General features: G+C 49.9%; 1 protein-coding gene across 5 annotated transcripts in view; it reads left to right on the top strand.

The window, feature by feature from the left end:
* Positions 1-19,540, top strand: part of TESC (tescalcin) — a 51,760-nt gene that overhangs the window by 8,503 nt on the left and 23,717 nt on the right. For 2 of the 5 annotated variants that reach the window (XM_086681796.1, XM_086681794.1), the window contains exon 2: positions 15,981-16,050. In XM_086681796.1, the coding sequence (XP_086537922.1) occupies positions 15,981-16,050 (70 nt within the window). Of the gene's footprint in view, positions 1-15,198; positions 15,406-15,980; positions 16,051-19,540 lie in introns of those variants that run through there. The other 3 variants (XM_086681795.1, XM_086681793.1, XM_086681792.1) reach the window with 3 other exon arrangements.

Here is a 19,540-nt window from a genome sequence, read left to right as displayed (position 1 = left end):
ACTTTGGTTTTGGTCCCTTGTTGCTGTTGAGAAGTCAGCTCTTTGGTCTGATTCTTTTGTGTGAAATCTGCTTTTGTACCTCTGAGATTTTGGGGATTTTGTTTTTGTTTTTAACCGCACTTTGTCTAGGTAGATTTGTTTTATTTGTCCTGCTTGAGAATGGTTTATGCTCTTTTATTCTGAAGAAGGCTTACGTCTTACGGTATGAAAAATGTTCTCTCCCCGACCCTTCTCTTTATTTTCTTCTTCAGTAATTCCTCTTAGAAATACATTGGACCGGGGTGCCTGGGTGGCTCAGTCGGTTAAGCGTCTCACTTTGGCTCAGGTCATGATCTCACCGTCTGTGAGTTCGAGCCCCGCGTCGGGCTCTGTGCTGACAGCTTGGAGCCTGCTTCAGATTCTGTGTCTGCTCCTCTCTCTGACCCTCCCCTGCTCATGCTCTCTCTCTGTCTCAAAAATAAATAAACATTAAAAAAAATTTAAAAAACAGAAATATGTTGGACCATGTCATTCGGTCTTGAATGCCTCTTTACTCCTCTCTGATATTTTCTATCGTTTTACTGCTTTTTGCTGTATTTGGAGTCTTTTTCTTAGGTCTCTCTTCCACTTCACTAATTCTCTCTTTAGCTATTAAAATCTTACTGCCCCAGGGTGCCTGGGTGGCTCAGTCCGTTGGGCATCCAACTTCGGCTCAGGTCATGATCTTACCATCAGTGAGTTCGAGCCCCACATCAGGCTCTGTGCTGACAGCTCGGAGCCTGGAGCCTGCTTCGGATTCTGTGTCTCCCTCTCTCTCTGCCCCTCCCCCGCTTGTGCTCTGTCTCTCTCAAAAATAAAATAAACATTAAAAAATTTTAAATCTTGCTGCCCCTTAAGTTTTTAAATCCAATGACTTTAAAAAAAAAACACGGGGCACCTGGGTGGCCCAGTTAAACGACTGACTCTTGATTTCAGCTCAGGTCCTGATCTCATGGTTGTGAGATCAGGCCCACATTGGGCTCTGCACTGACGGTGTGGAGCCTGCTTGGGATTTTCTCTCTTCCTCTCTCTCTCTCTGCCCTTCCCCTGCTCCTGTGTGTGCACGCTATTTCTCAACAAAACTTAAAACATTTTTTTATGAGTTCTATATGGTTTTCAAACTCACTGCTTTTGTCATAGTGCTCTTTCATTATTTGTAAAAATTTAACGCTTACTACATGGTTTCTTCTGTTTCACCCTCTTGTGGTGCCATTCCTTGTTAAAATTAAAGAAAAAATTTAAACTCTACCCCCAACATAGGGCTCAAACTTACAACCCGAAGATCAAGAGTTAGGTGCTCTACCGACTGAGCCAGCCAGGCATGCCCCCTCCCCCGATTTAAAAAAAAAATTTTTTTTAATGTTTGTTTATGTTTGAAAGACAGAGAGAGACAGAGTGTGAGCAGGTGAGGGGCAGAGAGAGGGAGACACAGAATCTGAAGCTCCAAGGCTCCAGGCTCCAAGCTGTCAGCACAGAGCCTGACGTGGGGCTTGAACTCACGAACTGTGAGATCACGTCCCGAGCGAAGTCGGATGTTTAACCAATTGAGCCACCCAGGCGCCCCCCGATTTTTTTATTGAAAAAAATTTCTTGAAGTATAATTGACATACAATGTTAGTAAGTGATCTAGTGATTTGCCAATTCTGGACATTACTCAGTGCTCAGCACAGTAAGTGTGGTCGCCGTTTATCACCGTACGGTGTCATGACGATAGTATTGTCTCTATTCTGCACGCCTGCCTTTCATCTCTGTGACCGAACGTTTGTGACCCTTAATCCCTTTCACCCATTCCTCCTCCCACACCTTCTCTCTGGCAACTACCACCTCCTTGTATTCAAGAGTCTGTTTTGTTTTCTAGATCCTACATAGCAGTGAAATCCTATGGTATTTGTCTTTCTCCGACTTATTTCACTTCGCATAATTCCCTCCAGGGGTCCGTCCTAGATCTTGTATTGTCGGATCTTGTCGTCGGCGACACTTGGGTGCTTCCGTATTTTGGCTATTGTAAATAGTGCTGCAAGAAACATAGGGGTGCGTGTGTTTTCAAATTCGCGTTTCCATTTTCTTTGGGTAAAATACCCAGGGGTGGAATTAATGGCTCGTGTGATTTTTTTTTTTTTTTTTTTTTTTTTTTTTGAGGAAACTTCATGCTGTTTTCCACGGCTGTTAGGCCAATTTACATTCTTACCGGCAGTGCTCGAGAGTCCCTTTTCTCCACGCCCTCACCACCACTCATTTGTCTTTTTTGATACTAACCATTCTCACTGGTGTGAGGTGATCTCTCATTGTGGTTTAAATTTGCATTTCCCTGAGGAATGATATTAAACATCTTTTCACGTCTGATGGCCGTCACTTTTCTTATATATCTTCTTTATGTTTATTTTGGAGATAGGCAGACGAGTGGGGAAGGGGCAGAGAGAGGAGGGGTTAGAAGATCTTAGATGGGCTCCACGCTGAGAGCTGAGTCCGACACGGGGCTCAAACTCATGAACCTTGAGACCATGACCTGAGCCGAAGTCAGACACTGAACTGACTGAACCACCCAGGCTCCCCTGGCCATCTTTTCTCTTTGCGAAAAAATGTCTATTCAGGTCCTCTGCTTGTTTTTTAAATAGAATTGTTCGGGGGCGCCTGGGTGGCGCAGTCGGTTAAGCGTCCGACTTCAGCCAGGTCACGATCTCGCGGTCCGTGAGTTCGAGCCCCGCGTCGGGCTCTGGGCTGATGGCTCAGAGCCTGGAGCCTGTTTCCGATTCTGTGTCTCCCTCTCTCTCTGCCCCTCGCCCGTTCATGCTCTGTCTCTCTCTGTCCCAAAAATGAATAAACGTTGAAAAAAAAAATTAAAAAAAAAAAAATAAATAGAATTGTTCGGCATGGGGGGGGGAGGGGGTTGGTGTTAAATTGTATGAGTTCTTTATATACCTTGGATATTAACCTCTTACTGCACGTGCCATTTGCAAATATCTTCTCCCATTTGGTAGGTTGCCTTTGGTTTTGTTGATGGTTTCTTTTGCTGTGCAAAAGCTTTTTAGTTTAGTTTAGTGGTCCCATTTGTTTCTAAGCTTGATGTCCAAGAGATTATTGCCTATGTTTTCTTTTGGGGCTTTTATAGTTTCAGGTCTCGTATTTAGGTCTTTAACCCATTTTGAGTTTGTTTTTTTGGGTATGGTGTGAGCAAGTAGTCCAGTTCTATTTTTTTTTTGCACGTAGCTGTCCGAGTTTTCCCAACACTGCTTATTGGAAAGACTGTTTCTTCCCCGTTGTGTATTCTTGCCTCCTTTGTCATAGATTAATTGACCACAGGAGCATAAGTTTATTTCTGGGCCCTTGTTCCTGTTGCAGTGACGTAGGTGTCTATTTTTTTTGCCAGTATTCTACTGTTTTGAGTATTAGAGCTTTGTAGTAGGTTTTGAAATCTGGAACCTGTAAGTCCATCTTTCTCAAGATTGCTTTTGCTATTTCGGGTCTTTCATGGTTCCATACAAATTTTAGGCTGATTTGTTATAGTTCCGTGAAAAATGCTTTTTGCTGTTTTGATAGGCATTGCTTTGAATCTATAGATTACTTTGGGTAGTAGAGACATTGAACAATATTCTGCCAATCCATGAAGATGGTATATCTTCCTATCTGTGTCCTCTTGAATTTCATTTATCAGCGTCTTATGGTTTTCACAGTATATGTCTTTCCTTCCTTGGTTAAGTTTATTCTTTTTGGTGCAGTTATAAATGGGGTTGTTTTCTTAATTTCTTTATCTGCCACTTCATTATTAGTGTATAGAGTTGCAACAGATTTCTGTATATTCTGTATCCTACAACTTTACTGGAATTCATTTTGTTTCATGTCTGACTGCTGCAGCTAGGAGGACTTCCACTACTATGTTGAAGAAAAGTGGTGAGAGAGGACAACCCTGTCTTGTTCCTGATCTTAGAGTAAAAGTTCTCAGTTTTTCACCATTGACTATGATGTTAGCTGTGAGTTTTTCGGCTATGGACTTTGTTACGTTTGTTCGGGTATGTTCCCTCTAAATCCCCTTAAGAGTTTTAATCCTGACTGGATATCTTGTCAAATGCTTTTTCTGCATCTTTTGTTATGATCATAAGGCTTTTATCTTTTCTCTTGTTAGTGTGATGTATCACTTTGATTTGCAAATATTGAAACACCCTTGCATCCCTGGAATAAATCCCACCAGATCGTGATGTTATTAACACATCTAAAACAAAAAGGGTGCCCTTCCTTTTGTTAATTGTGTCTGCTGATTGTCCCTTACGGTGATTCATTTGCTTGCATGGTTTGATCTTTGATTATGAGCTCATGTTCGACTGGGCTGCCTCCCCTGGTTTTCACATCCTCTTGGAACTATCTTCACTGCCCGATTTATGCTGAGGCCAAACCAAGTGGAGAAGGGCTTATCTGAAGTACCTCTCCCATGAGGGTCCCTCACAGTGCTTTTCATTTATTTCTAGTACCTTAGAGATGTCACTGGTCTAGAAACACTTTTTGCATTGATTCCTCAGTTTGGCTTTCCTGCACCACACGGGTTTGGATCTTGCACCTGTGCATGGCGCAGACTTGGCATCTTGGTACATCACAGGCCTGCCCCCTTTCTCCTGCATCCGGTCACCTCCTTAGCCAAGTCCACTTCCTTGCTGATTGTCGGAGACAGTAGGGAATACTTTTTCTAGCCCATCTTCCATGGGGAAGCAGCCTTTTATGCGTCAGCTTCTGATAGGAGTCTCCCTTCTAGCCTCCATAGAACCACGGTCACTTCTGTCACTCAGTGGGCTGGAAGCTTCCTACCCTTAGCTGTTAGAGCCTGTAACCATTCTCACAGCCCTGGGCCACCTCAGCAGCATCTCATACGCCCACCCTGCTGGGTGTGACGTCCCTCCTTGCTTCTGGCCTTGAGAGTGTCCCTTGCTTTTGAGCTTAGTGGTGTATGTGAGGTTTTTCCTATTTTATCCAGTGCTTCGGGGATCTATGCTGGGATGGAGGGTCTGTGTTAGTTCCATGTAGCAGGAACTGGAGTTCTTTACCTAATAAGCCTTCCTGCTTTCGGTGAGCCTGTCTCCGCTCGATTTGGCCTCCATCTAATTCTGGAGTTGAAGATAGTTCTGGAAGGATGTGGGAAGCCATTTGTTTCCTTGGATGCTCTGAAAGACGCCCACTCTTCAAATCTCTGCTGGTTCACTCGCGTCTCCCCCCACCCGCCTTCCCCATCTTTAGTCTTCTTACTACAACGGAGACCTCTTTGTCTCTTTAGTGACATAAATGATACGTGTTCCTTGTCCCCCTCATCCTCAACTTTGGGCACAGAGCAGCTCCTGCCTCTGAGTAAATGCTACCACATGGCAGTTATTGCTGGGATCGGGCAAATGGCAAAGCGCACAGCAGTAGGAAGGTGAGCACAGATGAGCAAAGCCCAGGCTGTGTGATTCTGAGAGTCGTGCTCACCCACTCTGACCGGGTGCCAAGGTGCCTCATTGCTCTTGGGAGGAGGATAGTTTCCAAAGTCAAGCCCCTTCATTCTGTCTCCGCTTCTGCTATGGAAAATTCATTCTGCGAGGAAAGATACCCACAGAGATCCTTAGGAGACCCTCCATACTTGAGATTAAAATAAAAGCCATCCCTGTGCTGGCCGGGGCCTGGGGCAGCCCCTCCCAGGAGTTCCTTGGCTCGTAACTTAGAGACTGAGTTGAAGTTGGCATGAAAAGGGTTCGAAGGTGCTGGATAAAAGCCAGTAGCGGACCTCCTTGTTCCTACTTCTGCTTTGGAGACTAGAATTGGCTTTGATAATTTCCTTCTCAAGGCCGAGTGCGTCTTTGTGGGTTTTTTTTTTAAGTTTGCTTATTTTTGAGAGCACGCTCATGAGCGCGGGGGAAGGCTAGTGGGCAGAGAGAGGGAGAGAGAGCATCCCAAGTGGGCTCCGTGCTGCCAGCGCAGAGCCCGATTCGGCGCTCGAACTCACGAACTGCGGGATCATGACCTGAGCTGAGATCACGAGTTGGGACGCTTACCCAACTGAGCCACTCAGGCGCCCTGCATCGCTGGTTTATTTCCAAATCCCGGCGGTGAGGCGTGGTCCCTGATGGGTACACACTGAGCGTGTGGCGCAGGGGAAGGACGGAAGCAGGGCGTCCGTGAAGCCACGCGAAGCATCTTCTGTATGATGGGCTGGTCCCTTTCCAGGCTGTGGAGGTCTCCATCCACTCTTAGCCCTCCTCCCCCCACCTCCCTCCCAAGGCCCAGGATTAGTTATTGCTTTGGCTGTAGCCCCAGGCAGCGTGCAGTTGCCTCTTCCCTCCCCTGTGAGTGAGCTGGGAGACCTCGGAGGAGCAGAGTAGGTACCACAGGGTTATTACTTTAAGGGCATCGTCATAGCCCTAGTGGCAACTCTGGTGTCTCAGCTCTTCCCGCTGGGTCCGGTGCAAAATATATGTGATTTTCTTAAAATTAAAAAAAAAATTTGTTAATGTTTATTTATTTATTTATTATTTATTTTTTTAATGTTTATTTTTGAGAGAGACAGAGACAGAATGTGAGTGGGTGAGGGGCAGAGAGAGAGGGAGGCACAGAGTCCAAAGTGGGCTCCAGGCTCCAAGCTGTCAGCACAGAGCCCCATGTGGGGCTTGAACTCACGAACCCCGAGATCATGAATCGAGCCGAAGTCGGACGCCCAACCCACGGAGCCACCCAGGCGCCCCTGATTTTTTTTATTTAATTGGGGAAAGACTCACACAACCTAAAACTTCCCATAGTCACCATTTTTGAACCTACAGTTCGCTGGCTTAGTTAAGCGCATCCACGGTGTTGTGCGGCCATCAGTTCCAGGGCATCCTCGCCGCCCCCCCCCCCCAAAAAGAAACTTCGTGCCCATTAGCTGCCCCTGAAATCTCCCCGCGCACAGCCCGTGGGAACCACAAATCTACTTTCTGAACCCGTGGACTCGCCTTTTTGGATGCTCCATGTAAATGGCAGGCTACAGCGGTGGCCTTGGGTGATTGGCATCCTGTTTTCAAGGTCGTCTGTGCTGCAGCAGGTGTCCGTGCTTCCTTCCTTTCTGTGGTAGGATGACGTCGGGCTGCATAGAGCTACCCCGTTTGGTTCATCTGTCGACCACTTGATGCACGCTTGGGTGTCCCTACCTTCCGGGGATCGTGCATGGCGTGTCTGCGACTCTGATTGTTTTCCGGGGCGTGGACAGCTTCAGGAGGGTGGTGCTCTTGTGATCTCTGTATTCCGGGGGAGGCGGGGACAGTTTAGTGGGACGGGAAGCTGGGGACCGAGCCAGCAGCTCTTGGCAGAGATGTTGTTAGCTCACCTTTCTGTCTGGCCTGGCTCACCTCTGTATTTGGGGACTTTGGCTGGTGCTTGGGTTGAGTCCTGGCCGGTCTGTCAGGACATGGCAAGCCGGAGAGCTTTGGGGGCCCTGGAAGCCACGAGACCTTCCCAGTAATGCCACTTGGTGTCCTGGGGCCTGCATCCAGGGCGGCACGGCTGGGGAGATGGGGAGGCAGGGTGGCTCCTGCAGAGCCCCTGGAGAGATCAGGTGCATAATGTCAGCCGCCCTTGTCCTTGCAACTGCGTTTTGAGACCCCCCCACCCCCACCCCCACCCCCGGACAGCTACACCTGCCGACCCCTCAGCGGGTTCCCTACATCCTGTCCTTTGCATCCACCCTGCATAGTGTCACCAGGCACATGCGATCTTGTCTCTTCCCTTAGCATCCTATGTAAACTCAGGGTGAGCTCTGAATGCTTGAGTTCAGTATGTGTGACTGCCGCTACTTACCTCCTTTCTCCGCTGTCCTCAGCCTGCCTTCTGCCCGGGCTGAAGAACCTGGGGCTTCCTGAGCTCTGCCCTCCCCGGCCTGGCCCTCAGCCTTCAGGATCCCACAGGGCATCAGCTCCCTATGGGTGCTCCTTGGCAAGCTGACACCACGTTTCTTACCCTGGACCCCAGGGAGGTGACATGCGTTTCCAGTAGATAAGGGCTCTGCTCCTGTCTGTACCCCCAGCATCTACCGGGCGCCCAGTAAATGTCTCTTAGTGAACAGCATCCCTCAGAGGGAGTCAGTCAGGTCTCCCCACACCCCTGGGAGCCAGCGTGGATTTGGGAAGGACCAAGCGCTATTTTAGGTGTCCTTTGCCACCAGACTCGGGCCCCTGGAGATACAGGCTCAAGTGATCCTGGCCACCCCATAGTGGGTGTGGTGAAGGCTGATGCTCGATCTCCTCCAGAGTCAGATGAGGGAGCCTGGGCCTCGTGACGGATTTCATGCCCCTTTTCTGGGTCTCCTGCCTCCACCCGGGCTCCTGCCTCCACCTCCTTGAGGGTTGTCTCTGACCTCCTGGTCTATGCGACCCTCCTCCTGCCCGGTGACCCCTTCCTTAGCACAGCGAGGCTGTAAGGTGGCTCCCACAGTCTGGCAGGGGAGGCCAGGACCAGGCAGAAACCCCGTGTCCGCATCACTCCACATTCCTCTCGACCCCGAACCCTGGCAACCCCTTGGGCAACCTCTGTGGCGAGATTTACCTACTCTGGACGTTTCACATACATGGAATCCTACGATACGTGGCTGCGTCCGGCTTCTCTCCTTGGCATTATGTATTCAGGGTTCATGGATGTTGGAGCACGTGTCCACGCTTCGTTCCACTTGTGACCGAATCCTATGCCACTGTATGGACAGACCACGTTTTGTTTATAGTTTCATCTATCGTTGGATGTTTGCGTTGTTCCCTCTAGGCTATTGTGAACTGTGCCGCTGTGAACGCTCGTTTGTGGGTTTTTGTGTGGACGTGGTTTTCATGTATCTTGGGTACGTATTTGGGAGGAAGATTTCTGGATTACGTGGTGAATCTATCTTTAATTTATTGAGGATCCACGGAATTGTGTCCCATGGTGGCTGCACCGTGTGACATTCTCATCAGCAGCTCACGAGGATGTCAGTTTCTCCACAGTCTCACCAGCGCTTGTTACTGTAGGTTTTATTTTTCATCCTAGCCATCAAAGTTGAAATTGAAGATTATACAAGGCATCTCTGACAATTACAGAAAAGTTAAGGGACCGATCAGCAAAGATAAGGGACAAGAGGAAGAGAGGGATGTCCTGTAAACGTGCCGCCTGGAAGCACTGTGCTATTTTGTTCATCCTTTCCTATTTTTTCCTGTGCACACAACTATATCATTACGGACTTTCATGTACGTGAGATCTTGTGGCCTGTTGGTTTTTCCCTGTAGCGATATCCCATGAAAATTTTTCTGTGTTCTAAATATTTAAAAAAAATTTTTTTAATGTTTATTTTTGAGAGAGAGAGAGAGAGAGACAGAGTGTGAACGAGGGAGGAGCAGAGAGGGAGACAGAGACGGAATCCAAAGCAGTCTCCAGGCTCTGAGCTGTCTGCACAGCGGGGCTCAAACCCGGGGTCATGACTTGAGCTGAAATCGGATCCTTAGCCAACTGAGCCACCCAGGCTCCCCTAAATATTTTAAAAATGTTTCTTAAGGCTCTGTAGTGTACTGCCTTTCGGATGTACCAGGATTTATTTCAACCCGTTTCCTTATAGCTCACCACTTCCCCAATTTTAAAGTTTGCTTATTTACATACTTATTTATAGACTTTTTTTTAAAGTTTATTTTGAGAGAGAAAGAGCATGCAAGCAGGGGAGGGGCAGATAAAGAGCGAGAGCACACGAGAATCCATAGCAGGCTCTGCACAAAGCTTGACGCAGGGCTGGTACCCGCTAATCATGAGATCGTGACCTGAGCTGAAATCAAGAATCAGATACTTAAGCCACTGAACCACCCAGGTGTCCCATGGGTTTATTTTGAGAGAGAGAGCAGGCACGTGCACATGAGCAGGGGAGGGGGAGAGAGAGAATCCCAAGCAGGCTCCACACTGTCAGTGCAGAGCCCGACGCTGGGCTCTGTCTCCCAGTTAGATCATGAGCTGAAGTCAAGAGTCATGTGCTTAACTGACCGAGCCACCCAGGTGACCCAGTCTTTTACTGTTTTAAACAGGCCAGGATGATGACGGTTACCTGTTTATCTCTGTACAGTCGTCTCAGTTCCTCAGTATTTGTTCCTAGGGATCAAGTTGCTGGTTAAAAGCAGATACCAGCACTGTCCGGCGCAAATTATAATGCAAGGCGGAATAATTCTAAATGTTTTCAGAAGCTACATATGTAATTCTACGTTTTCTAGTAGCCATGCTTAAAAAAATTTTTTTTAATGTTTATTTTTGAGGGAAAGCATGAGCCGGGGGGAGGGGCAGAGAGACGGGGAGACGCAGAATCCGAAGCAGGCGCCAGGCTCCAAGCCGACAGCACAGAGCCCGACGCGGGGCTCGAACCCACGAACCGAGAGATCATGACCTAAGCCGAAGTCGGCCGCTTAATTGAGCCACCCAGGCACCGCCCCTGTAGTAGCCATGTTTAGAAAAGAAACAAGATACAGTTAATTTTAATATTTTACTTCTAAAATATTTCAACGTGTGACCAATATAAAAATTATGGAGACTGTGTGCATTCTTTTTTGTACTAAGTCTTTGGAAGCTGGTGTGTATTTTACACAATTTCACACCTCCGGTCCCAGCTTGGACTACACGCGCGCGCGCACACACACACACACACACACACACACACACACACACACACACACAGATTGGGCCAGTTAAACTCCCACCAGCCTGTGGAAGGGTGCGACCTCAGGCTGAAATCTAAAACCAAAGATAACGAGGTCAACGTGCCAGGCACCCAAGTGACTCTGCCTCTTGTCTCCATGGCACCCGTGACCGCATGGGGACCTGGAGAAGGGCTGAGGGAGGAGCAGGGAGACTAGAAGAGCTTCCGTCCTTGGAGCCCCCGAGGGCGCTCTGCACACAGGTGTAGGTGCCCACAGGACACATCCTCTGGGGGACCCCAGGGACCTGAGAGCGCGTGAGGTCTTCGGAAGTCAGTTCGTGAGGCCTCGGATGTTCCTTCTCCCAGTCCCTGAGCCCAGGGAGGCTTCCCCGAGTTGAACTCCGAGCTCTTAGCTCAGGGGATTTGGGTGCCGAAGACGGGGGACCAGAGATGGGAGGCTGTTTTCCTCATCCCTCTGCTTTCGGTCACGCGCGACAGGGAAGGATGTGGGCACGGTGCGTGCGCTTTGGATGCAATTCGCCGGAATTTCATTGGACGAACCTGGTCTCTGATTTCTGGCGTGCCCACCACCTCTTGTCTGTGTGAGCGTGGGCACGTCTCGATGTTCCCGTCTCTAGAATGGGGGTACACAGCATCCCTAGCCGATAGGATTGACGAGAGGGTGTGTGGGTAGGGCTGACACAGTGCCCTTGACACAGTCAGCGCTCAGTTGACGTGGACTGCTGTGGTTCCCGGGATTAGGCACGTAATTCATTTTCCTGATGGCGCTTTTGAGATGTAACACGTTCCCTACATCTCACCCATTCAAAGTGTACTCGGGTTTTCGTATAATCACAGGGCTGGGCGTCCCTCACAATCTAACTTTGGAACATTTTCCTCCCCTCCCCCCACCCTCCCCCAAGAGGCTCTGTACCTATCAGCATGACTCCCCATCCTTGCCTAGCCCCAGGCAAGCCCTGGTCTAGTTTGGATTTGCCTACCTGAGCATCTCCTATAAATGGATTCATGCAATGTTAGGAGCACACGTGTAGCTGCAATTTCTATGGTTATTTCTCGTCCGTGTGCTTTTGTTTTTTGTGTTTTTGTTTTTGGGGGTTTTTTTGACCTGCGGTTGAGAGCTGGGCTGCCTTTGATCGGTAACCCACAAGCATAAAACCGCACACGTTCTGCCAGACAAACTGAGCTTAAATCCTGGGTCTCCCTTTCAAGTTTAGGGCCTGACCTTCAAGTCACCTAACCCCTCAGATCCTCAGTTTGCTCTTCTGGAGCAGTCCTTCCATTATACAGTCATGGTAAGGGTTAAATAGGACCACGTGTGCCCAGGACATGGTACTCAGCTAACAGATGATTCATCAATAGCAATATTTTCGAGATCCTTCGGCTGTCCCATGTGGTACCATGTTGTGTGCCTAAAATATTCATTACATGACTAATAAATATGCATTGTGTATTAGAGGAAATTTAGAAGATATAGATGAATTAAACTAAAACAAAGCCTTTAATCCCTCTACTGAGAAAGACAATTGCTATTATTATTTTGGGGAAAGGGAGTCCGGATTTTCTTTCATTACTTCTATACATTTGTGTATATCTACATGTTTTCCCCAGCATGAGGTCATGCTATTTTTGTAGCAGGCGGTTGTGTTTTAAGTAAGGTCCATGCCCAGTGTGGGGCTTGACCTCACAACCCCAAGACTGAGAGGGGCAGGCTCTGCCCGCTGAGCCAGCCAGGCACCCCATAGCAAGCTGTTTTAAACATTTTTAAAGTTCATTTTGAGAGAGAGAGAGAGAGAGAGAAAGAGACACACACACAATCCCAAGCAGGCCTTGCATTGACAGGGCTCGAACTCACAAACCATGAGATCATGACTTGAGCTGATATCAAGAGTGGGACCCTCAGCTGAGCTACCCAGGCGCCCTGACTTTTAAACATTCTCTGTGGAACGTATTTTCATGTCCGATATATAACTGTCACTCCTCAAAAGCAGCTTGCTTTTTTTTTTTTTTTTAATTGGCTAAGCATTCCGTAAAATATTTGACCAATCTGCTTTGGGTGAGCACTTCGGTTGAGTCCGTTTTTTAAGCTGTTAAGAATCCACGGGTGGACACATTTATGTATTTGTCTTTTGTACTCGTTGGATTTATTTTTTCCTGCCAGGTAGAATCACTGAAATTTTCAGGTAAAACTTTTATCGTAATATCAGGTACAGAAAAGTACATCACCTGTGAGCATAGAGTTCCATGTCCTTGCTGAGCACACATGTGTGCAACCTGAACCTGGATGAAGAAATAGAATATTCCCACTACCCAGAGGCGCTCCTCACGCCCCATTCAAATCAGTACTCCCCGTTCGGGAGCAACCACTTCTGACTTCTCTTTTTTAAAAAAATAAGACAACATCATCATCATTTTTATTATATTTTTTAAAGTCTTTTTTTTCTTTTAGAGAGTGCATGAGTGGGGGAGGGGGGGGAGAGAGAGAGAGAGAGAGAGAGAGAGAGAGAGAGAGAGAGAGAGAGAATCTCCAGCAGGCCCCATGCTCACCCCTATGTGGAGCCTGACGTGGGGCTTGCTCCCATGACCCTGGGATCATGACCCGAGCCGATATCAAGGGTCGGACACTCAACTCTCTGTGCCACCCAGGCACCACCTTGTCATTTCTATTATCAGACAAGTTTTAGATAGGTTCATAGCAAAATTCAGAGGAAGTTAGTTTTCGCCTATGCCCTCACCCCGACACGTGCCATAGCCTCCCGCCTTATCCGTGGCCCCCACCAGTGTGGTACGTTTGATACAGTCGATGAACCTGTATCGACACTTCATTATCGCCCGGAGTCCATTGTTCACATTAGGGTTCACCTGTGGTGGTGCACCTTCTGCAGGTTTGGACGTATGTTCAGCGACGTGTGTCCATCATGATGGGACCCACAGGATAGTTTAACTGCCCCAGAAACCCTCTGTGCTCTGCCTGTTCATTCCTCATCCCCAGACTCGGACACGGAGACCTTTCTCGTGTCTTTGCGGTTTTGCCTTTTCCAGGAGGTCCTATAGTAGAATCTTACCGTGCGCAGCCTTTCCATCCCGACTTCTGACACTACAGAGGAGTTTTTACCCATTTTCGAGCTCCATTTAAATGGAATCCTAACGTACTTGCTCTTTTGCATCTGACTTCTTTTCCTTGCCATATACTATTCCATTGCTTGAGTAGACTGCACCTCAACACTTGATTCTGCCGTTGTCAGGCATTTGGATAGGTTCCAGTCTAGGGCTGTTGGAACCGCACTGCTGTGAACCTCTCCTTCTGATGAGCGCAAGTGTGCATTTCTGTTGGATGTGTACCCAGGACTGCAATCGCTCAGCCCTGTAGAGTATTCGGATGTCCTTGCTGATACACTCATGATAGGAATGGCCATGTCCTCCTCCAGAAAGGTGGTTATTGCCCCTCACGGTCATCCCACTTTTCCAAGAGTCAGTTTCTACATCTGTAATGGGAATAGAGCCCTATCCCAGGGTGCCATGGGGAACAGGTGCACTAATGTGTGGAGATGCGCCTCTGGTACATGGAGAACCCTTCACAGCTGTTGGCCGTCCTAAGGGGTATTTCCTCACCAACAGCTTCTAGGGAGGCTGGAGAATTCTGAGCTATAGATTCTTTTTTTAAAAAATACTTATTTACTTTGGGAAGAGCACAAGCAGGGGAGGGGCAGAGAGAGGGGGACAGAGGATCTGAAGCAGGCTCTGCGCGGACAGCAGTGAGCCCGATGTGGGGCTCGAATTCACAAACCGTGAGATCATGACCTGGGCCGAAGTCAGACGCTCAACTGACTGAGCCACCCAGGAGCCCTTGAGCTACGTATTCTTAAAGTGATACAACCTGAGCCTGAGACCCCCCCCCCACCCCACCCCCCCAAAAAAAGATGAGGAGGACACCTGGCTAGCTCAGTCGGTGGAGCATGTGACTCTTGATCTGGGGGTTGTAGTTTGAACCCTGCATTGGGTATAGAGATTACTTAAATTACTTAAAAAGGGGGTGCCTAGGTGGCTCAGTCGGCTGAGTGTCTGACTCTTGATTTCGGCTCAGGTCATGATCCCAGGGTCGTGGGATCGAGCCCCACGTTGGGCTCCACGCTGAGCGTGGAGACTGCCTGGGATTCTCTCTCCCTCTGCCCCTTTCCCCCCTCGTGCTCGCTCTCTCTCTCTCTCTCAAATAAAAAAAAATATTTTTTTCTTTTAATACTTGGAAAAAACCCAACAGCAAATGAGATGACCAGCTGGTCCCAGAAATTAGCTGTCTCTGGAACAAGAAAAGACATTTATAATAGGGCATGGGAAATGCCGGGAGGAGCCGGGGGGAGGGGGGATGGCTGTTTCTCAGCCCAGCCCCTGTTTGGAAAGTTTTGCCTGAACCGTGTATAGTCCGCGGGAACCGGCCCTCAAGGCCTTGGAGCACCAGGATATGTGGGCGGGCAGGCGATACCGAGTGAAGGCAGGTTGAAGGCGGGGTCAGGAGATGGACCGGTCGTGCGGTCTCGAGTGCTCTGAGCTGCAGTTTGCAAATTATCCCACAGAGAAAAGCACATCTGCTCCCTTATGCAGGATGTGTCGAGGATGAGGGGAGAGAATGCAGGTCCGGGTGCCATACTGTGTGCTTCATGAAACAGGCCCTCGTGGGGGCGGAGCCCTTATGAAACCCGGAACGTGCAAGGCCCCCTCTTACCGGGGAAGACACAGCGGCCCGCCAGCCCGAAATGGTAATTACGAAAAACTGTACTTAAGGTTTTCTAGAACTACTGGGAAGATCTAAATACGTCCTCCACAGCGCAATGATCAAAATTCTCTTTCTTCTCCTTCCAATCCCCTTGCTGCACCAGATTCTCCTTCTGCGTCCTACTACGTGTCTCCCAAGTGACTTCCAGCAGCAGCCCCAACCCCTTTGCCCTGCCCCTCTGTCTCTCCGTACGTGACCGTATGAAGCCCCTTGCTCAGCTAGGAAAACCCCTGTCTTCGGGAGCAGGAGGGGAAGAAGTCACACGGATGTGATCCCTTTAAGGGGAAGGGGAAAATGAGCTGGTTCACTTTCGTGCTGTCCCGGCAGCTGCCGTTCGTAGCACAGGCTATCTTGCCGGGGGATCGGAGGTAATGACCCCAGGGGTACACTGCCAGGAAGAAAGGGACGCCCTTTGTCGGTTTCTTCGTCTGGTGCTGGTCGGTGTTGCCCGCCTGGGAAGTGTGGGAGAATGTCACCAGCCTCCTGCTGGTGGCTCAAGCTCAGCGGTCAGTGATGTCTTCTCTCTCTCTTTCTCTCCCTCCCTCCCCTGTTTCCCAGTCTCCTCAGACCAGATCGAGCAGCTCCACCGGAGGTTTAAGCAGCTGAGTGGAGACCAGCCCACCATTCGGTAAGATCTGCAGTTGGGTTTGGGCCTTGGGCAGCTCCATGGCCCTGGAGGATTTCTCTTCTGTCTCTTTCCCTGAGTTCAGCATGACTCTGGAAGAGCCCCTGGGTGGCCCCATTTCCTGTGGCAAACTTGCAATTGTCATTCTTTTGGTCCCTCTAGATAAGATGTTCTAGAGCCATACTTGTTGGGATCAGGAATGTCTGTCTACAGTGAAGACAGGGGGCCAGTCAGCCACGTGTACCCTGCCCTGGCTTCCTCAAATGGGACATGCTCCTGGCCTCTGTGCTTAGAATCTCAGGTGTACGTAACTTGAAGACCTCGTTGAAGGTCTCTTCACTCTGCTTCCTCTCTGTTGTTAGTTCCGGCCTCAGGCAGGCAAGATGGCGGGCAGCAGACTGATTTCTTGACAGAAGTCGGACTGGCCATCCTACATTTCCTTTAAAAAAATTTTTTTTTAATATTTATTTTTGAGGGACAGAGCGTGAGTGGGGGAGGCGCAGAGACAGAGGGAGACACAGAATCGGAAGCAGGCTCCAGTCTCTGAGCTGTCAGCACGGAGCCCGACTCGGGGCTTGAACTCACAAGCCGTAAGATCATGACCTGAGCTAAAGTCAGATGCTTACCCGACTGAGCCACCCAGGTGCCCCCCTACATTGCATGTTTAATGTTGATCTTTTAGAAGCTGGGTAGGTTCATTCTCTTTTTTTTTTTTTTTTTAATTTGTTTTTAAGTTTATTTTTGACAGAGTACGAGCATGAGCTGGGGAGGGGCAGAGAGAGAGGGAGACACAGCACCTGAAGCAGGCTCCAGGCTCTGAGCTGTCAGCACAGAGCCCGACGCGGGGCTCGAACTCACAAACTGTGAGATCATGACCTGGGCCAAAGTCAGACACCCAACCGACTCAGCCACCCAGGCGCCCCAGGTTATTTCTTTATGAGGAGCAATGCCCTAAACTGTCCTCCTTCCCCCAAGAGAGAGTGTGTTCAGTCTTCCATGCTGGTTGAGTTCTATAGAACTAGGTTAGTGAGCGATCCTAGTTAGCATGTTTGGTCGTTGCACAGTTGGGGGGGAGGAAGCTTCGAGTTGAAGTGTAGCAAGCGGGGTCCCCGACGCACAGTAAACAGCATTCTACCACAGACTTTGAAACAGATGGAGTTTCCTAAAACAAATATGCAAGGTCGTAAGGTTACAGTCTTTGAACTTCCAACATTTAATAGTATTTAATAATAATTTAATAATATTAAAAATATTAAAATTTAAAAATAATACTTAATAACCTTTAATAACCCAGGGAAACGTCCTTCTTCTCAGCCAACAGACTAAAATTTCACCTAAGCTTTATGGAAATTGACAGAAACAATGATCACTTTCCTTGGTCTGTCTAAACAAGAGCATGTTGTCGATCCCACGCGTCATGGTTTCAAAGCATCCATTTCCAGAGCTTAGATTCTGGTGATCTCTTGGTTCCTGTGGCCTCCTGTCTCAGTTTGATTGTATCCAAGGCAGAATTAAAGCCAGTTAGGAGTGTTGTGGTCAATTCTGTCCGTGACACCTGGGTAAGTCCCGTGAAGGAGAGGGAGTGAGCCCAGGGGAAAGTCACCTGGCTTCTCATCGGCTCCGAGAGCGTTCCATGTCCAAGTCGGAGCCGGTCACTGTGGCCAGGGCTAGAGATGCAAATAGGTTTTTCCCAGAGCAGTGACGGAGCGGGGCTGGGCCATCAGCCGGGGTGGAGACTGGAGTGCTTTCCCAGGGCACCCCCCTTCCTTCAGGAGCTTCTGGGCATGTGCTCTGTACCAGGTGCTTCGTACCTGTGCTGCTGGATGCAGCCTACAGTGGGTGGTGTGTGAAGGCGGGGCCCCCTTTCTCAAGATAGTTTTCCAGTAAGCCCCGTAAGAAGCTGCTCTAGTCAGGGGTCTCTGGGTCTTGTCTCTTGAGAGGTTTTAAGTTCCCATGCCGCGTGTGTTTAATTTCCAGACTTGGGGGAAACAGAGGCAAAAACCCAGACTTGAGAAACCGTTTGCATCGGCCTCCTGTATAGGAGGGGCTGTGTATGTTTGCGTTAGTTGCTCTCTGTCTCTGAGCCTCCGTCCTCATCCGTAAAGTGATTTGGGTGCGGAAAGTAAGCAGGTGCCATGCGGGAAGATCCCACTTTGAGCCGGTTGGGCAGCCCGGCTGCCATCCTCCCCACGGTTGGTGAGGTCTCGGGGACCCACCTTGAGATGCCTGTTAGCAGATGTCTGACTGTGGGGCGGGAGTGGAGGCGGGAGCACAGGTGCTGTGTGGGGAGGGGGCTGTGAGGCCCTCGGAGCCCCTCCCACTTCGAGGTTCTAGCATCCGAGCCCGGTGTTGCCCAGCGGCCCCTCCGGGGCCTCTGCAAGGACGAACTGAAACACTGTGACCTGCACACATTCTTTCCCAGCTTGAGCGTGTGAGTGGATCACTCGAGAATGTTCCTAATGCAGGCTCGGCCTCAGCAGGTGGGTGGGGCCTGAGACTCTGCATTTCACTGGGGGTCGCAGGGCCCCCGGGCGGCCAGCACGGTGCCCCGGGGCACAGTTAAGTGCTCACTCAGCAAGTGCAGCTGCCTTTCTCTCTGCCACTGACCCGCTCTCCCGCCCCCTGGCCTCAGACGTCAGTCTGTGTGGTATTCCCGACCTCCTCCACTCCCCTCAGGCCCGTGGCCTCCCTCCCTGGCCTCACATCCCTCTGACTAAACCCGTCCCGGCTGTTGGGCCTTAGCAACGTTTCTTCAGCCAAGTCTGCCTGGACGATGCCCCCGACCCGGTCAGGGCCCCGTCAGGCTCCCTGGGCCCCGCACATCTTCTCTGTAGCCGCATGGGGTGACTCCAGCTCGCCTCCCTGTGGGACGCTGGCTGTGAATGTGCGTGTGAATCACCTGGGAGCCTGGTTCAAAGGCAGGATTTGATTCACGGGTCTGGAGCCGGGCCCGAGACCCTGCATTTCCAACAAGCATGGGTGGTCGTGGGCAGGTCGGCCTCCCCAGCACGGAGGATGGTGCCCAGTGGGCCCCCCGGGTTCTATGGGCGGAGGCTGCACCCTCTCAGGCACGGAGACTCCGACCTCCCACTCGTGGGCTAGGCCAGGGCGTGGGAATACGAGCCCTCGGCTCTGCCTGCCCACCCCCAGGACCACCGCACACCTCACCCTGTGCGCATCTGCCGAGACCCAGTGAGCAGCCCTTGCTCCAGCTTTTGGGGCTCCCCTGTGCCTTTAAGGTGCCATCCGTACTCTTGCTGGGGTCCGCCAAGGTCTTTAGATGCTGGCTTTTGCTTTGCTGAGGTCTCAGTGTGGACACCACGTCCTGCAGGGTAACCCCTCTACCTCCTGTCCTCCCATGGCCTCCTCCTGGGGGTGCCCCAACCTGCCACTTACAGAATTGCAACTGTGCCCCTAATAGACAGCTGGCCCCGTGCAGGGCGGGAACTGGGGCTTTTTTTCTTGGGCCTAGTGCTCAGTTCAGGGCTGGTAA

This window comes from Puma concolor, chromosome D3 (genome assembly GCF_028749965.1).
Source record: "Puma concolor isolate L17-30 chromosome D3, mPumCon1.1.hap2, whole genome shotgun sequence".
NCBI classification, from domain to species: domain Eukaryota; kingdom Metazoa; phylum Chordata; class Mammalia; order Carnivora; family Felidae; genus Puma; species Puma concolor.
Note: the sequence above shows the minus strand (reverse complement) of the source record. Positions and strands in the feature narration are given on the sequence as shown.